The sequence below is a fragment of the Ursus arctos genome, unplaced genomic scaffold (genome assembly GCF_023065955.2).
Source record: "Ursus arctos isolate Adak ecotype North America unplaced genomic scaffold, UrsArc2.0 scaffold_30, whole genome shotgun sequence".
Taxonomy (NCBI): Eukaryota; Metazoa; Chordata; class Mammalia; order Carnivora; family Ursidae; genus Ursus; species Ursus arctos.
The window spans coordinates 25,892,824-25,907,787 of NW_026622986.1; the positions used below are offsets into that span (position 1 = coordinate 25,892,824).

At 41.2% G+C, this 14,964-nt stretch overlaps 2 protein-coding genes across 7 annotated transcripts in view; both read right to left on the reverse strand.

The window, feature by feature from the left end:
- The window catches only part of SEC61A2 (SEC61 translocon subunit alpha 2), a 50,010-nt gene extending 46,574 nt beyond the window's left edge, over nucleotides 1-3,436 (reverse strand). For 4 of the 5 annotated variants that reach the window (XM_057304669.1, XM_044392056.3, XM_044392057.3 and 1 more), the window contains exons 1-2: nucleotides 3,328-3,433; nucleotides 548-615 (exon numbers count right to left, since the gene is read on the reverse strand). In XM_057304669.1, coding sequence (XP_057160652.1) covers nucleotides 548-615; nucleotides 3,328-3,334 — 75 coding nt within the window. In that variant the 5' untranslated portion in view covers nucleotides 3,335-3,433. Of the gene's footprint in view, nucleotides 1-547; nucleotides 616-3,327 lie in introns of all 5 variants that reach the window. The other variant, XM_026478641.4, reaches the window with a different exon arrangement.
- A 2,553-nt stretch (nucleotides 3,437-5,989) lies between these two features.
- DHTKD1 (dehydrogenase E1 and transketolase domain containing 1) overlaps nucleotides 5,990-14,964 on the reverse strand; it is a 51,813-nt gene continuing 42,838 nt past the window's right edge. Inside the window, exons 14-17 of one of the 2 annotated variants that reach the window (XM_026478639.4) lie at nucleotides 11,537-11,619; nucleotides 11,032-11,201; nucleotides 9,574-9,659; nucleotides 5,990-8,746 (exon numbers count right to left, since the gene is read on the reverse strand). In XM_026478639.4, coding sequence (XP_026334424.1) covers nucleotides 8,645-8,746; nucleotides 9,574-9,659; nucleotides 11,032-11,201; nucleotides 11,537-11,619 — 441 coding nt within the window. In that variant the 3' untranslated portion in view covers nucleotides 5,990-8,644. Of the gene's footprint in view, nucleotides 8,747-9,496; nucleotides 9,660-10,158; nucleotides 10,318-11,031; nucleotides 11,202-11,536; nucleotides 11,620-14,964 lie in introns of those variants that run through there. The other variant, XM_026478640.4, reaches the window with a different exon arrangement.

The window sequence follows — 14,964 nt, forward strand, 5'->3', positions numbered from 1 at the left end:
ACACTGGAAGAGGACTGTCAGGGAATTGGCCGGTTTGGAATTAACGATATTTCTGAATTTAAATACCTGAGCTCTGAAAGTGCACAATGATTGAAGAATAATTTGATGCAGTCATATTATTTTCTGAATGCATTTCTGTGATTTTTCTGTGTATTGAATGATCAAGAAATGGGAGGTATATACGTGTTCAATTGTAATTCCTTTATGGAAAACAGCTGTATGCATCAACAGTGACCCAGCAGACTGTGTCATTCATAGTGCAGTGGGTCACTAGAGACAGAGGAGAATATCCTATCTCAAACATAGGCCAAAGAAACACTTGGTTTGGAAATGTCCCAACTTAAAGAACAGTCATTTTTAAAATCAGAAGATAAACTTTCCAAACTGGTTTAAACTAGTTTCACTTACTTTGTGCCTCTTGCAAGGAGCAGCAGGTACTATTTCTCCAAATACGACAGAGAAGGGTTGGGGACAGTAAATCAATCTTGCTAGTTCGGTAGAATAAGTTATTTAGCTACCCTCTGTATTACCAAAATGTTATACTTACTTTCCTTTCAGGTTTCTGAATTTCTGGTAGAACTGCACAGAAAGGCTTGATAACTTCTAAAAATTTGACTGTCAAAAAAAGAAGAAGAACGTCTCTGTTACAAAGTTTTTAAAAAGAGACGTACATTTTTACAGAAACAAATACAAACATTCTCTAACTTTTAATGACAATTCATCCCATTCCTACCTCCAAAAATAGTAACGGTGGTCCTCATTTCAAATATATTGGGGAAGAAAAATAATCAAGGGACAAAAGAATCCAAAAGGTTTAAGGGTTTAGTTGGTAGAAGCAAATACAAATATTCTTCCACCATGATTTTGCTTCCTCATGCTTGCATCCAGCCCTTTTATAGATACAGAAAAGGAATAATTCCATGAACATCACTACATAAAAAAAAAAGCAAATGCAGTCTACTACTACGTTACCTACACGACAATGCACTATAGAAGAAAGTAAGCCGTATCAGATAAGAAATACAAGAGGGCCTATGATCCAGCCATTGCACTACTGGGTATTTACCCCAAAGATACAGACGTAGTGAAGAGAAGGGCCATATGCACCCCAATGTTCATAGCAGCAATGTCCACAATAGCTAAATTGTGGAAGGAGCCGAGATGCCCTTCAACAGATGACTGGATTAAGAAGTTGTGGTCCATATATACAATGGAATATTACTCAGCTATCAGAAAGAACGAGTTCTCAACATTTGCTACAACATGGACGGCACTGGAGGAGATAATGCTAAGTGAAATAAGTCAAGCAGAGAAAGACAACTATCATATGATTTCTCTCATCTATGGAACATAAGAACTAGGATGATCAGTAGGGGAAGAAAGGGATAAAGAAAGGGGGGGTAATCAGAAGGGGGAATGAAACATGAGAGACTATGGACTATGAGAAACAAACTGAGGACTTCAGAGGGGAGGGGGGTGGGGGAATGGGATAGACCGGTGATGGGTAGTAAGGAGGGCACGTATTGCATGGTGCACTGGGTGTTATACACAACTAATGAATCATCGAGCCTTACATCGGAAACCGGGGATATACTGTATTGTGACTAACATAATAAAAAATCATTAAAAAAAAAAAAAAAGAAATACAAGAGGGAAGTACAACAGCCAATGGGCTGAAACTGCGAACTGACTTTAGACTGAACGATGATGAAATGCATAAGTGAGAAAGATCATGGAATCACCTTTACTATATAGAGAGCTTTTTTTTTTTTTTTTTAAGTATACAATCTCTGCTTCATTTCTCTTAAGTCAACATTCATTGCTTGGTTGCTCTCCCACATAATGATCTCAAAGTACTTGCGTATGTACAATAATCAGCCCAGAAAATGACCATGACATTTCATGAGAAAGTACTGCTTTCCCAAATAACTCACTATATATCAAAGTAAGACAACCAAGGTTCTTTAAGGATAGACACTATATTCTGGCATAGCTTAAGTCAATTCCTGCCAAAGAACTGGAGAATGAAGATGATATTCTCTCAGTCTTTGCCAGCGCCTGTAATGTGCAGAAACACAAGAAAGCACAAGCAGCTATTAGTTATGATCACCTTCCCCTGCGGATGCTGGATTCTGTATACTAACATCACGGAATTGTTTTAAAACTGACCTGAGTAATTATGCTTTCATAGTTAGCCAAAAGCTGACTATACAATCTTCTCGTGAAACCTCTCAAAATGATGGCAGTCACTGATGTTTGACAGAAGAATTCAGAAATTCCCATAGGCAGATATTCATTGCCCAAGTACCATTTTGGACTATTTGGAAAGTAAACCTGAATTAGCGCAGCATTCTTCTCTAATGCAACACAAATATCAACCACATCAGGAAACTCCCTAAACTCCTTTATCCGTTTTCCATCCCACCTCAATCCAAATCACCCTCCCAGATTTCTTGGCATTTTACGACCATCGGTGTTGGAGAGTTCATGTTCAAGCAATGCTTCTGTCAGCCACTTGTCTATTCTTGTGTTGCAGAATGTCACCGATTATACTGTAAATTCAAGGTCAGGGGTCTCCTCTACTTCCTTTCTAAATGTCCACTAGTTGGCCAATGGGTGCACCGCTCAGGTTTGCACTTAACCATTCATCCGACAAACATCTGAACAGCTATGTTTTAAGTATATACGTGAATGCATGTAGCGTTGAGTGTTCAGGAGATGGCCCTTAAAGATCCCCATATTTCAAGGCCTTGTCCCTAAGGCTTTATACAACCTTACAGTGAGTTTCCAGTCAACGCTACAAAATAACTGAAATGAAAAATTTTAGGGAAATGAAAAATTTTAGGGAAAACGCTATGCTGCCAATCGCACTTCTTTCCTCCCCTAAAATACATGCCATGCATCACTTTTTATCGAACAAGTCAGAGAGCTTTATTCATCACAACTAACATGCCAAGGAAGGGTGACTTGGGAATAAAAATATGAGGTTCCTAAGCTCCTGAAAAATTAGAAGTGGTCCAGGTTTCGCTCGGTTCCCTAACTCCCCGCCCCCAAAACCAATGGCTTCCCCTCGCCGTCCTTCGCTCCTCGTCACCTAGCGAGCGCAAACCCCGGGCCTCGGAGCCCGGGTCCCCGCAGCCGGCCCGGGCAAGGCCGCACCGCTGGAGGAGCCCCGGCGGAGGCCCCCGGCCCGCGTCCTCCGCAGCAGCCCGACGCGGCCCGCGCCTCTCCGACCCCGGGTTGGGCGACCCCGGGCGGGCGCCTGCCCCACCGCCCGCAGCCCGTCGGGGCCCGCAGCCCAGCGAGAGCCGCGCCGCCAATACTCACTGCCCATGGCGGCGGCTGGGGCGGCCCGGCGGGGCACGACGGCCTCGGCGCTGCCTTCGCTCGGGTCCCGCTGCTCGGGTCTCGCCGCCCGCTCCAGACGCGCTCCTGGCCGGCCCCGCGCAGGCTCCGCCCCGAGCCACGTGACCCGCGTGCCCGCCCAGCCCGGCCCCGCCTCCCGACGAGGCCCCGGCCGTTGGCAGCCGGCGCGGCGGACGTCCGCGCGTTGCCATGGTCACCGCCGGCGCTCCTGTGGGCGTGCTCCAGCTCCGCTGCGGAGTTCGGGAGCCTCGGCGAGACCGCGGCGGCCGGGCCTTTTCGTGCTTGAGCTCCTCTCCGACCTCCCTGTCGAGCAATGCCGGTTTCCTCGACCTCCTGACCCGGCCCAGGCCTCCCGAGTCAGGACCCAGCCAAAGAGGCAGCCCGAGGGTCGCGGGCCAGGGTTGCGTCCCTGAGTGTGACCCTAACAGGCCTTTTATTTTGCTTCCGCCTTATCGGAACTTCGTGGAAGTTGTTACTCCGTCTATAGTTAATAGCTTATCAACTCCCCACTATTACGTGTGCTCCTTCTTCAGCTTCTCCGATAGACGGAGATCAGCATTTTGTCCCCCTTTATCCCTCTTGGATAGCGTGGCGGAAGGGAAGGCAGTCTTCGAAATCAGCCTACATTTTAATCCCTCCTCTCCTTAATGGCTTTGGGCAATTAACCTTTCTGAGCTGCATCAGTAAAATAAGGATAATAGCCACGTCCTACAGGTGTGAAAATTAAAGGACGAGACTGACACACAGAAGGCCCTCCAATGTATTCTCCTAACTCAAATTTTAAACCCCTGCAATGAAACTTCTGCTCTAACTTCTAATGAAACAAGCTATTTCAAAGGTCACTATTGACCCATAATCACCAAATCCAATGATCTGTTCTAATGCTTCCATCTGTGTCCAAGAAGGAAACCAGTGATTTATGTGTGCAGGCCCCCACGGAGAAAGAGAAAGGTTGATTTTCTCCTTGACCAAACTCCAGCAGGGCTCCTGTGAGCCCTTTCTCCACTAAGCCTTACCTGGCCTATAAAGACTTAAACGTAGATTCTAACAGCTCCATCCCTAAGATGACCCTAGCCCACCCTTAAAGAATCTGCTTGTGAAACCTCAAAACTGTCAAAAGAATTTACCATTTGTCCCAATGCCCGAAGACAGGGTTTCTGTCTTCCAGCCTCTGTGGAGGATAGGAGCCTAACTTCCATAAGCGCCAATCAACAAACCTAGATGGATGTCACATGGACCAACCCCTCCTCCTTCCAGCTTTTTGTCATTTTTTTACTTCTCCTTACTCTGAGCCCCACCCACTGGCTCCCTGTTCTGTCATTCCCTCTTTTAAACTCCACTCACCTCTGTACAAATCAAAGTTGAGTTCAGTTCACGCTGGACTCTTTTCTACTGCAGTGGTATGTACTGCTGATTAAAATCTGTCCCGACCACTATTAACTGGTGTGGGGCATTATCTCTGAACACACACACACACACACACACACACACACGGTAAGTTAGGCTGGGCGTGCACAGATCTCTGCTCCACTTGGGGTCCTCTGGGACAACTCCAAGACTGGGGACTTGAATGAGGAGAAGCCTCTCTCACTCACAAGCCCAGCCTTTGTGGCTGGCTGTCAGCTTCATCTCCACAAGGCTTCTTCACGTTGCCTGGGCTTCCTCAAAGCATGGCCGCTGGGTGCCGAGGGATGTCCTTGTTAGTGACCCAGCATCACTTTCAGTGCATTATATTTATAGAGGCAGCCACAGAATCCTGCTCCACCTCAGGAGGAAAACAGACTTTACCTCTAGATGAAGTTGTGGCAAGGCTCTGGAAGGGCAGGTGGAGCAAAATACTGCTCAAGCCACTTCTGGAAAACACAATTTGCCAGAGTTATAACCTCCCATCCTATGACTTCATTCTTACCTCACTCTACCCTGTATTAGTCATTTTTATACTTGTCTAAGCTCCCCTACTATCTATAAACTTCTGGATGGCAGAAACTTCATTTCTGTATCATCTATGGTGACTTGCAAACGGTGGGCTTACACACAGTTTTGGCCCTAGATGGTGAGCTAGTTTCATGAATATAATATCTTTTCAATAAAGATGCACTAAACTGAAAGCCTAATTAACAGAAGAAGAGTTGCCTCCATTTCTCTTTACTTCTTATTTCTGGGTCAGCTCCATGTTTCGAGTAAGAGCCTGGGAATAAGCTCCAACACTTTAGGTAACTGCTGTGAATTATCCTTCCAACATTCTTCAGTCTTTCTACTACTACATGCTACCCAGGACTTGTCCTTGTGTGACTACAAGATGCCAATTAATCTACATCTATCAGGAACATCCCTCTACCTTAACCTCCCACATTGGTTTAGCACATCCAACAAGAACATTTCTGTCTACATGTAAAATGCTTTGTCATCTCAAATAGATTGTTAGTCCATTGAGGACAGAGGGCAAACCATTTTCTGTTTTACTCCCATGTATTTCTAACATCCAGAACAATGCCATATATGCAGTAAGTGTCCAATAAACTCTTGGGGAAATACCATTCTACTCATGTAGGGTCATTTGTTATTTGTGTTCAATTATACCTGATCCTCCATATGAGTCTGACAAGACACAGAGAAACAACACTGAAGTAACACACTTTTATTACAAGTTTTCTAAGATTAACTGATTTTGCAAATGGCAATAGGGAAGTAACAGTCTGCTTTAGACTGCTTTGTCAGATTTAAATACAAACGTGACAATGACTTACTATTCCCACTGCGTAATTTAGGAGTTGTTTATTTGCATAATAGTAGGTTATAAATACTGAGAATTTAAAAACATTTTGTCCAGATTCTCCCCAAATGTGATGGTTTTAGGCTGAAACTTAGGAGAAGCTGAAGATGAAAAGCAAATATCCAAGTACATCCAAGGGAAATGGAGGTGAAGCTTTTAGAACCTCAAGATCCAAAAGTCTTGATTTTTACCTGTGACTTCCTTCCTGTGGAACCCCTAATTTCTTTAAACTGCATTTTCTCAATTTCATAAAACAGATACTATGTCTATTGTCAGTCAATGAATTTTTTTCAAAAAATAAAACTTCAGAAGTAATACAGTCAGGCTAAAAGAAGTTATGCTTTAGAGTATTTTCTAAGTAGTATGCATATAGAAAGCTGAGCAAAATGGTTCTTAAGGAAGAAATTTTTATTTTACTAAGAATATGTCACTTTAGACAAAATCAACATTTTTTTCATGGCTGTTAATATTTCTCTTAACTGAATACCCAATTTGAGCTCTATTCTTCATTGAATATGAAATTAGCATAGATAGACATAAACAGGATACAAATATCACATTATCAAATTTCTCAGAGGAATACAGTAAAATATTTTTATTTTACTCTGCTATGATATTTTTATCCCATACTTTATTATGGGAGTATTTGATTTGGTCCCTTCCTACAAGGTAATTCAAAATGCTGACCCATGTTGCAATAGTGATTGAGAGTAAGAAGGTTAAGATACAGAAGACACATTTTTTTTTTTAGAAGACACATTTCATGACTCATGGTGGAGAAGATATAATAAGATACCAGGGAAATTCGGAGAAATCTAAACTTTAAAAAAACAACAACAACCCTAGTTTTCAATTTCATTTTGTGCTTAGAGACTTTGAAATTTTTAACTCAAGAAACCAAGAGATCTGAAAAAAAATGACAGGGCTTTCATGTTTTTCTAGTTCAGTATACAACACTGATAACCGTTTTCATTAAGTAGACCTTTGTAATTGTACCGATTTACATGCATGGCACCAAGTTACATGATTTATAAGGCTTGACACAGGAAGGAAGCATTAAGGTGCATAGGAATAAAAAGGCTGTGAATATTACAGAAATATTAAATCAATACGCTAATGCATACATTTCAGATGTGAATCATGTATCTACTCCTGTGACCAGAACAACCTGCACATTGATTCTGAAAGACATTACCAGTCGCCAGTAAAAGTGGAGAGGCCGTTCCAGTGCTCCAGCACTTCCTCCCTTATTTCTTTTTTTTTTTTTTTTTTTTAAGATTTTCATTTATTTATTTGACAGAGATAGAGACAGCCAGCAAGAGAGGGAACACAGCAGGGGGAGTGGGAGAGGAAGAAGCAGGCTCATAGCAGAGGAGCCTGATGTGGGGCTCGATCCCATAACGCTGGGATCACGCCCTGAGCCGAAGGCAGACGCTTAACCGCTGTGCCACCCAGGCGCCCCGACCTCCCTTATTTCTGAGAAAAAATGTCATGGCACTAGAATGGTAGATGGCCGAGCCTCTGCAGCACCAAGTCACGTAATTACGCTACACAGTTCGCTGCTGTTTAGTTATGCTTCCACAAAGCTTCAGAAGTAATGCAATGGGTTGGTGATCTCCATAAACCCCCAAGAATCTGGTGCTGGGAAGTTTCCAGTGTCGAAGTTAAAATGCTCCTTAAACACCACGAATGCACATCACTTCATCACACCTTTTAGCTGCAAGACTGACTAACCAGGAGCTGAAATCCCCATATCAGATACCGAAAGTCAATTAAAAATATTAAGATATCATTGCAACAACAATTTAGCGGGGGGAAGATACTATGACAAAGTAGACCACAGATCAAGTTCATTGTAGCTAAAACTCCTTAATAATACTGTGCAAAAAGATGATACATCCAGAATCATATGTAATGGGATGGATATTTAAGAACAATCGGTGAAAATAACTATCTTGAAGAACACGCATCAGGACTAGTATAGCTTTGCTCCAGCATTTGGGGAAACATTTTTCACAGTGGCTGGAAAGCAGCACCCGAGATCACATAAAATGAAAATACTGGTAGTCACAGGACTTTGAATAAAGAATGGCAAAATTAATGAAAGTGACATGCACCAAGCAAACTGAGAAGTAACGTCGAGGTAATCTGTCTGTAAATCCTGTAAATCAACCTAAAAAACTTTTCCTGGGCATCTACAGTTAATGAGAAAAAGTGGTCTGAAAAAGTCTGGAAAATGCATTAGCTCTACAACTCACCCAGATCTAACCGAAACCTAACACTGTTGTACCCTTAAGGATAAAGGTGACTGATCAGATTCATGGATTGATGGATAATTCCCTTGGCTATTCTGCGTATTCCTATTAAACTGTCCTCATCAATCCCAACATCTTAGAGGAACACAGACTTTTCATGTTACCTAACGAGAGAAGGGAGTAGAGGCACTGGCTTTTCTTTTCATGGTTATTTTCTTAAAAGGAAGTAATATTGGTTCAAAGGACACCATCAAGCAAAGGTCTTGGTGAGGACATCTTCATGCTGCTGCAGATGAAGGGTGCCAATTCCTACAGCAGGGGCTGGCAAAGGGGGCCGGCTCACAAGACGGAGCTATGATAGAGCAGAAAAGAAATAAAATGACCTTTTGACCTGATCAGAGCCTGGCTTTGACCTGATCAGAGCCCGGCTTCGTTCTCCCGAGGCAGTGCATGCCTTTCTCTTAGCTTGTTTAACCACAAATCACCTTTTTTGGAAAAATAATGGGTTACCTAGAATAGACTGGAAGGAGCTATTTGTCACAACTAAAAACTAAATTCCAGACACCATAAGTGGAAATCAGTTCTTGAATTTGTCCTATTCTTCAGTAACTATTAGTTGGTTTTAGCAGTAGAGTTTCCTAAATGAGAACAAATGAAAATGATTTGACCCAGCAAACTAGGAACAAATGTGTGAACTGAGTTCTAATCGAAGCAGAATAGGAAGATAAAGAGAAGCACATTTGCTCTTCTCATTCTTCTTCCCTCCTGACAGCCTAATGAGGAAAAATGTGGCCTTTGATGGATGCCAGCTATGTGGATGAGCCTAGAACAGTCATCGGTGGGCATGCCTTCTCCCCTATTGTAAAACAAGCCTGCTATCATCCCACTTCCCAGGGCGTGGATTGTGACCTTTAGGACGAGACTAGTGGGAAAGGTAGCTGACAGGGAAGGGCTTTTACTTTAAGTATAATCACTTTTTCCTACATGATACTAGCACATACATGTATATATCTTGATAAACATTCAGCATTTTATTCTGAAAAAATAGCCTAAATGAGATTTTATAGTTTAGTTTATCATTAAAAGAATTGGACAGCTAATAGGGGATAAATCCGTTTATTGGCATGCCAGGAGAAATCACACACATACACAAAACACCGTAAGAGAGAAAGCTATTACCTTGCAGGCCAGTTGCTTTTCAAACCTTGGAGAAACAAAGCACCATGGACCCATGTTCTGGGGCTCCTCCTGACTCCAAATAAAATCTATAGCAGAAGAAAGTTCATTTCAGTATTCCAGGTAACCCTACAACACAGACACACTATATATGTACAGTATATATGTACACGCATAGACACATTATAGCCATATGTATACACATGTACATGTACAGTGTGTATGTATAGCTCTCTTCAAGTAAATATATGCCTTTCCAATACGGCATGGTGATGCTTATCCTTTTTTTTTTTTTTTTTGACAAATGATAGTCACATATCCAGCACCTCACTCATGATACAGACCAATTCTATCAACCCCCAGAATTCCCTCATCCTGGCCTTTTCAAGGCAACTCCTCCTCCAGCCCCAACCTCTGGCAACCACTGATCTTTTCTCTCTCCCTGTAGTTTTGCCTTTTCCAGAATGTCAGATAAATGGAATTATACGATATGTAGCCTTTGGTTCTGGCTCCCTCGAACTAGCCAAATCCCAAAGCCATAGATCTTTCTCTCTTATCGTTGAGTAGTACGATACTGGAAGGATGTACCTTACATCCTTGTTATCCGTCCACGGGTTGAAGGACATCCTGGTGGCTTCCAGTTTGGGGCAATTATGAATGAAGCTGCTGCAGACATTTTTCTACAAACACGTTGCTGTTTCTCTTGGGTAAATATCTCGGAGCGGACTGCTGGGCTGTACGGCCACTCTGTGTGTAACCGTATAAGGAACTGACAGACTGCTTTCCAGAGTCGCTGTACCACTTTCGCTTCCCTCCTGCAGCGAAGGAAGCTGCTCTTTCTCCTCACCAGCTCTTGATATCACCAACTTATTGTTTTGTTTTCATTTTAGCCATTCCAACAGGTGTGTAGCCATATCTCATTGTGGTTTCATTTGCATTTCCCTTATCACTAATTATGGTGAGCATCTTTTTATATAGTTATTTGACATCCCATTTTTGGCTCAAATCTTTTGTCTAACCAAAGGTCATGAAGATTTTCTCCTTTTTCTCCTAAAAGTTTTAGAGTTTTACGTTTTACATTTAGGTCTGTGCTCTTGAGTTAATGTCTGGACCCACTGCATAGAGATGTCCAATTATTGCAAACCCACTTGTTGAAAAGGCTTGCCTTTTACAGTTACCTCTATTTATCCTAAGCAATAGTATAGCACTGATTACCTCCAACCTCTCAAGAAATGACATGTCTCAGAGTGAGAGTAGGGGGCGCTATAACGGACACCAGAAAAGGCAAGGAAACATTAGCTCTAGCAGTATTTTTTTTTTTTTTTTCGTATTTCCAGATTCCAAAAGATTCAACTTCCTAATGACTCTCATATAGCCCCTGGAACCTCTTTTCGTATGAGACGTTGGAATAGGTTTCAGGTATCTAAAACCCAAAGAACCCCACCAAGAACAATGCTGTACCTTTAACATGTTTGTATTTGCTCATCTCTTGCTGTAACGAATCCAGTGGGAAAGGACAGAGTTCCTCTAATCGGATGATGGCAAAGTCATGCTTCTTGGCCTCTAAGGATTCTCTTTGCTTCAGCAGGGCGTAGAAATGTTTGCCACAGCAGAACACTAGAGTCTTGACCCTGTTGGGTAGAATGGGGTGGAGGAGAAATATCCGAAAGAATTGCATCTAAAGAAAGAGGAGACTACGTAGATGAAAACGCTTCATTACAGAAGCAGCGGGGGGCTCTGCAGTTGGGTTCAGGAACAAGCTATGCCCTGGCAAGCCTTTGTCACCGACACACGCCTCCAAAGCTCACCCTTCCACTCAAACTCTAACTCCTGCCCCATGGGCACAAAGGACTTCTATCAGGATACAGGAGATGTGGGTCACTTTGGGCTTCTTAACGTGAACTAGTTTTCCCACTAATTAAAATTCTACTGCAGAGTATGAAAACAGAGATACACATCAAATTACTTTTTGGGATCCACAGATGAATCGCCAATGACCGGCTTGAATGTTGTTCCTGGTGCCATTTCTTGAAGAGTTGACACAGCTGCCTAAGGATGGAAAAAGCCACAAATCTATCAACCAAAGAAAGGAGCTGAAGATGCCTTTACTTATAAGGGATCTTTACAAAAAAAAAAAAAAAAAGGATCTTTACCAAGAAATAACATCGAACTTTCCTCCTAGGACTATAAGTGAATATATGTACTAATAAACACAGTATCTTTCCCAAAAATACCAATTGTGTATATTTGGGAATAAAATTATTTTTTCGAGGTTACATAAGATTGCCTTTTGTCTGATGCCACAATAAAATTTTAAGAATCAAAATTTCAGTTTGATCACACTTTAGTATCAATAAAAATATGCTTTCATTTGTTGGAGTCAGAAATGACATTTGTGAACAAAAACAGCTAAACAAGGACATGGATTTCTGTCTTTAGGATTTTGATTATAATTTACAAGCAAAACCTAATGAGTCAGAACAAGCAGGAATAATACATGAATACTTCTGTGATGAAAAGAAATTTTATTAAGGAGCTCAATTTAAATAGGTACTTGTTGTAAATAACTTAGCGTCGATGACTCTAGTTCATTTCCCTAAGGTCTAGTCCCAAGTAGGAATACATTTGACCGGTCCACTGATAGGCAGCCATGTTGATGTAGGATACTGTGATATAACCTAACAAATTAATATCAACTAAAAGAATGAAATAAAAAATACACACTTTATAAAATACGTAATTATAAATACTTATACATAGATGTATATTTATTTTATTATATATCATACGTATTTATTTTATTCTTATTTTAATTTTTATTCTTATTGCTAAAGAATATTTGACAGATGCCATCTTTCTCCCTCCTGAACCCTTGGTCAGCTTCCCTTTCCTAGGGTAGGAATCAAAAGGAGCTGGAGAGGCACCTGGATAGCTCAGTTAGTGGAGCAAGTGACTCTTGATGTCATCGTGAGTTCGAGCCCCACGCTGGGGCACAGAGCTCACTAAAAAGGAAGAAGGAACTGGAGTTCAGAGCTGGCTGGGAAATTCAGGTAGAACTTAGGTACCACTTGTCAGGCAAACTCCCCATAGCCCCAGGTCGTGTTTGTCACATGGCAAGTCATCCCTGAATATGCCATGGAAAGAAAGGATGGACTTTTGTTCTGCTAGCTAACTTGTACCAACAATCTAATTTTCACGAAGAAATCAGACTTCAATAGTGGTGGTACTCACTTTCAGCTAGTAAAGGGACTTACATATTTAATGAAGATACTTAGCTATCTTTACTTTTTTTTTCACTTGGAAATCTATAGGATAGCTGTTGGGTTTTTTTGTTTTTGTTTTTGTTTTGAGAGAGAGAGTGTGAGCAGAGGGACAGAGGGAGAGAGAGTCTTAAGCAGGCTCTATGCTCAGTGCAGAGCCTGATGCAGGGCTTAATCTCATGACCCTGAGATCATGACCTGAGCCAAAATCAAGAGTCGGACACTTACCTTACTGAGCCACCTAGGTGCTTCCAGCTGTTGATATTTTAAGGTACCAGAGCAAGGCCTCACTTATTTGGTAAGTTATATTTTAGACATGGGGAAGGGAGTGGACTAGTGGGGCCAGAATGTGAACTGTTATTCTCATTACAAACAGCAAACAAATTCTCAATAAAATTTCTAATTGTTCACTCAATACTTAGTAATATACATAATTAGTAATTACTTAGTAAGATACATATATTATATTTAATATGATTATACTCCTTTATAGTAATGATTAAGGGAGCAGGTGACCCCTTAGAGGTACAACGAAAGTTGGGTCAAGAATCCCAGACGTACATATTACTTAGAAATAAATTATAGTAATTTGCATTATGACTTGGCCCCTTTAACACTGCTGTTTCAAAATATTTGTGTCAAAAGAGCCGCATCAGAAAGACTGTGTTAAAGGGATTGCATTAATTTTTCCTGAATGTCCTGTTATTCCCAAAGCCATCTCAAAATGTGCAAGGATTCTCTCTCTCCCTTTCCCTCTGCTCTTCCCCCTCCCACTCACACACTCATTCTCTATCTCTCTGTCCCTCTCAAAAAAATAAAAATAAAAATAAATTTAAAAAAATAATAAAAAAACATATTGTGTGCATAACATTCAGTTCAGGTGAACCAAGATAAAATGTACTCTTTTTTAAAAAAGATTTTATTTGTTTATTTGAGAGAGAGAGCATGAGAGAAAGAAAATATGTACCCTTTGAAGTGTTATAGCAATAAGCTATACTGTTATAATGTTTGAAACAGGAATCTACCCACAGGTAAATCATTTAACAGAAAAAAATCTCACTAAAAGCCGATGAATATCACCACTGGTTTTCATCAAAAGACTTGGAATTCCCAACTTGTGACTGTCAATATAGTACATTGGACTGGCTTTCTCTGGTTTTGCTTTCAACGGTTTGTGTTACCCACAGTCAACCTAGATCTTTTTTAAGATTTAGATCCAGCAGCAGGTGATCCTCCTCCTGACATGTGATCAGAAGGTCACTAGTAGCCTCACGCTATGTCACAACGCCTACTTCATTCACCTGCTGCATCTCGTCACGCAGGCATTTTATCATCTCACTCCATCACAAGAAAAAGGGTGAGTATAGCACAACAAGGCATTTTTAAAAAAGACCACCATATTCACATAACTTCTATTACAATATATTGTCATGATTGTTATATTTTATTATTAGTTCTTGTTAAGCTCTTACGCTGCTCGATTTATAAATTAAACTGAACCATGAGAGACTATGGACTCTGGGAAACAAACTGAGGGCTTCAGAGGGGAGGGGGATGGGGGATTGGGATAGGCCGGTGATGCGTAGTAAGGAGGGCACGTATTGCATGGTGCACTGAGTGTTATACGCAAGTAATGAATCATGGAACTTTACATCAAAAACTAGGGACGTACTGTATGGTGACTAACACAGTATAATAAAAAATTAATATTAAAAAAAACTGTATTATAGCTATGTATGTATAGGAAAAGACATAGTGTATGCAGGGTTCAGTACTATCTGCGACCTCAGGCATCCAACGGGAGTCTCAGAATGTATTCCCCACAGATAAGGGAAGGATATTGGTGCTTTGACTACTTGCACTTTAAAACTTTTTCTAAAAAATTATTTCTGCTCACAGTGAGACAGAGTGCTCCCTATATTCTCAGTTATTCAGGAAAGATTTTTTTAAAAGAGAGAAAGCAGTGCGGCCAACTAAAACTAAAAAGATATTTCTGTTTAAATATAATTAAACACAAGGGGAGGTGGGTGGGGGGATGGATGAAACAGGTGATGGGGATGAAGGAGGGTACTTCTCATGATGAGCACCAAGAGATGTATGGACGTGCTGAGTCACCATATTGTACACCTGAAAC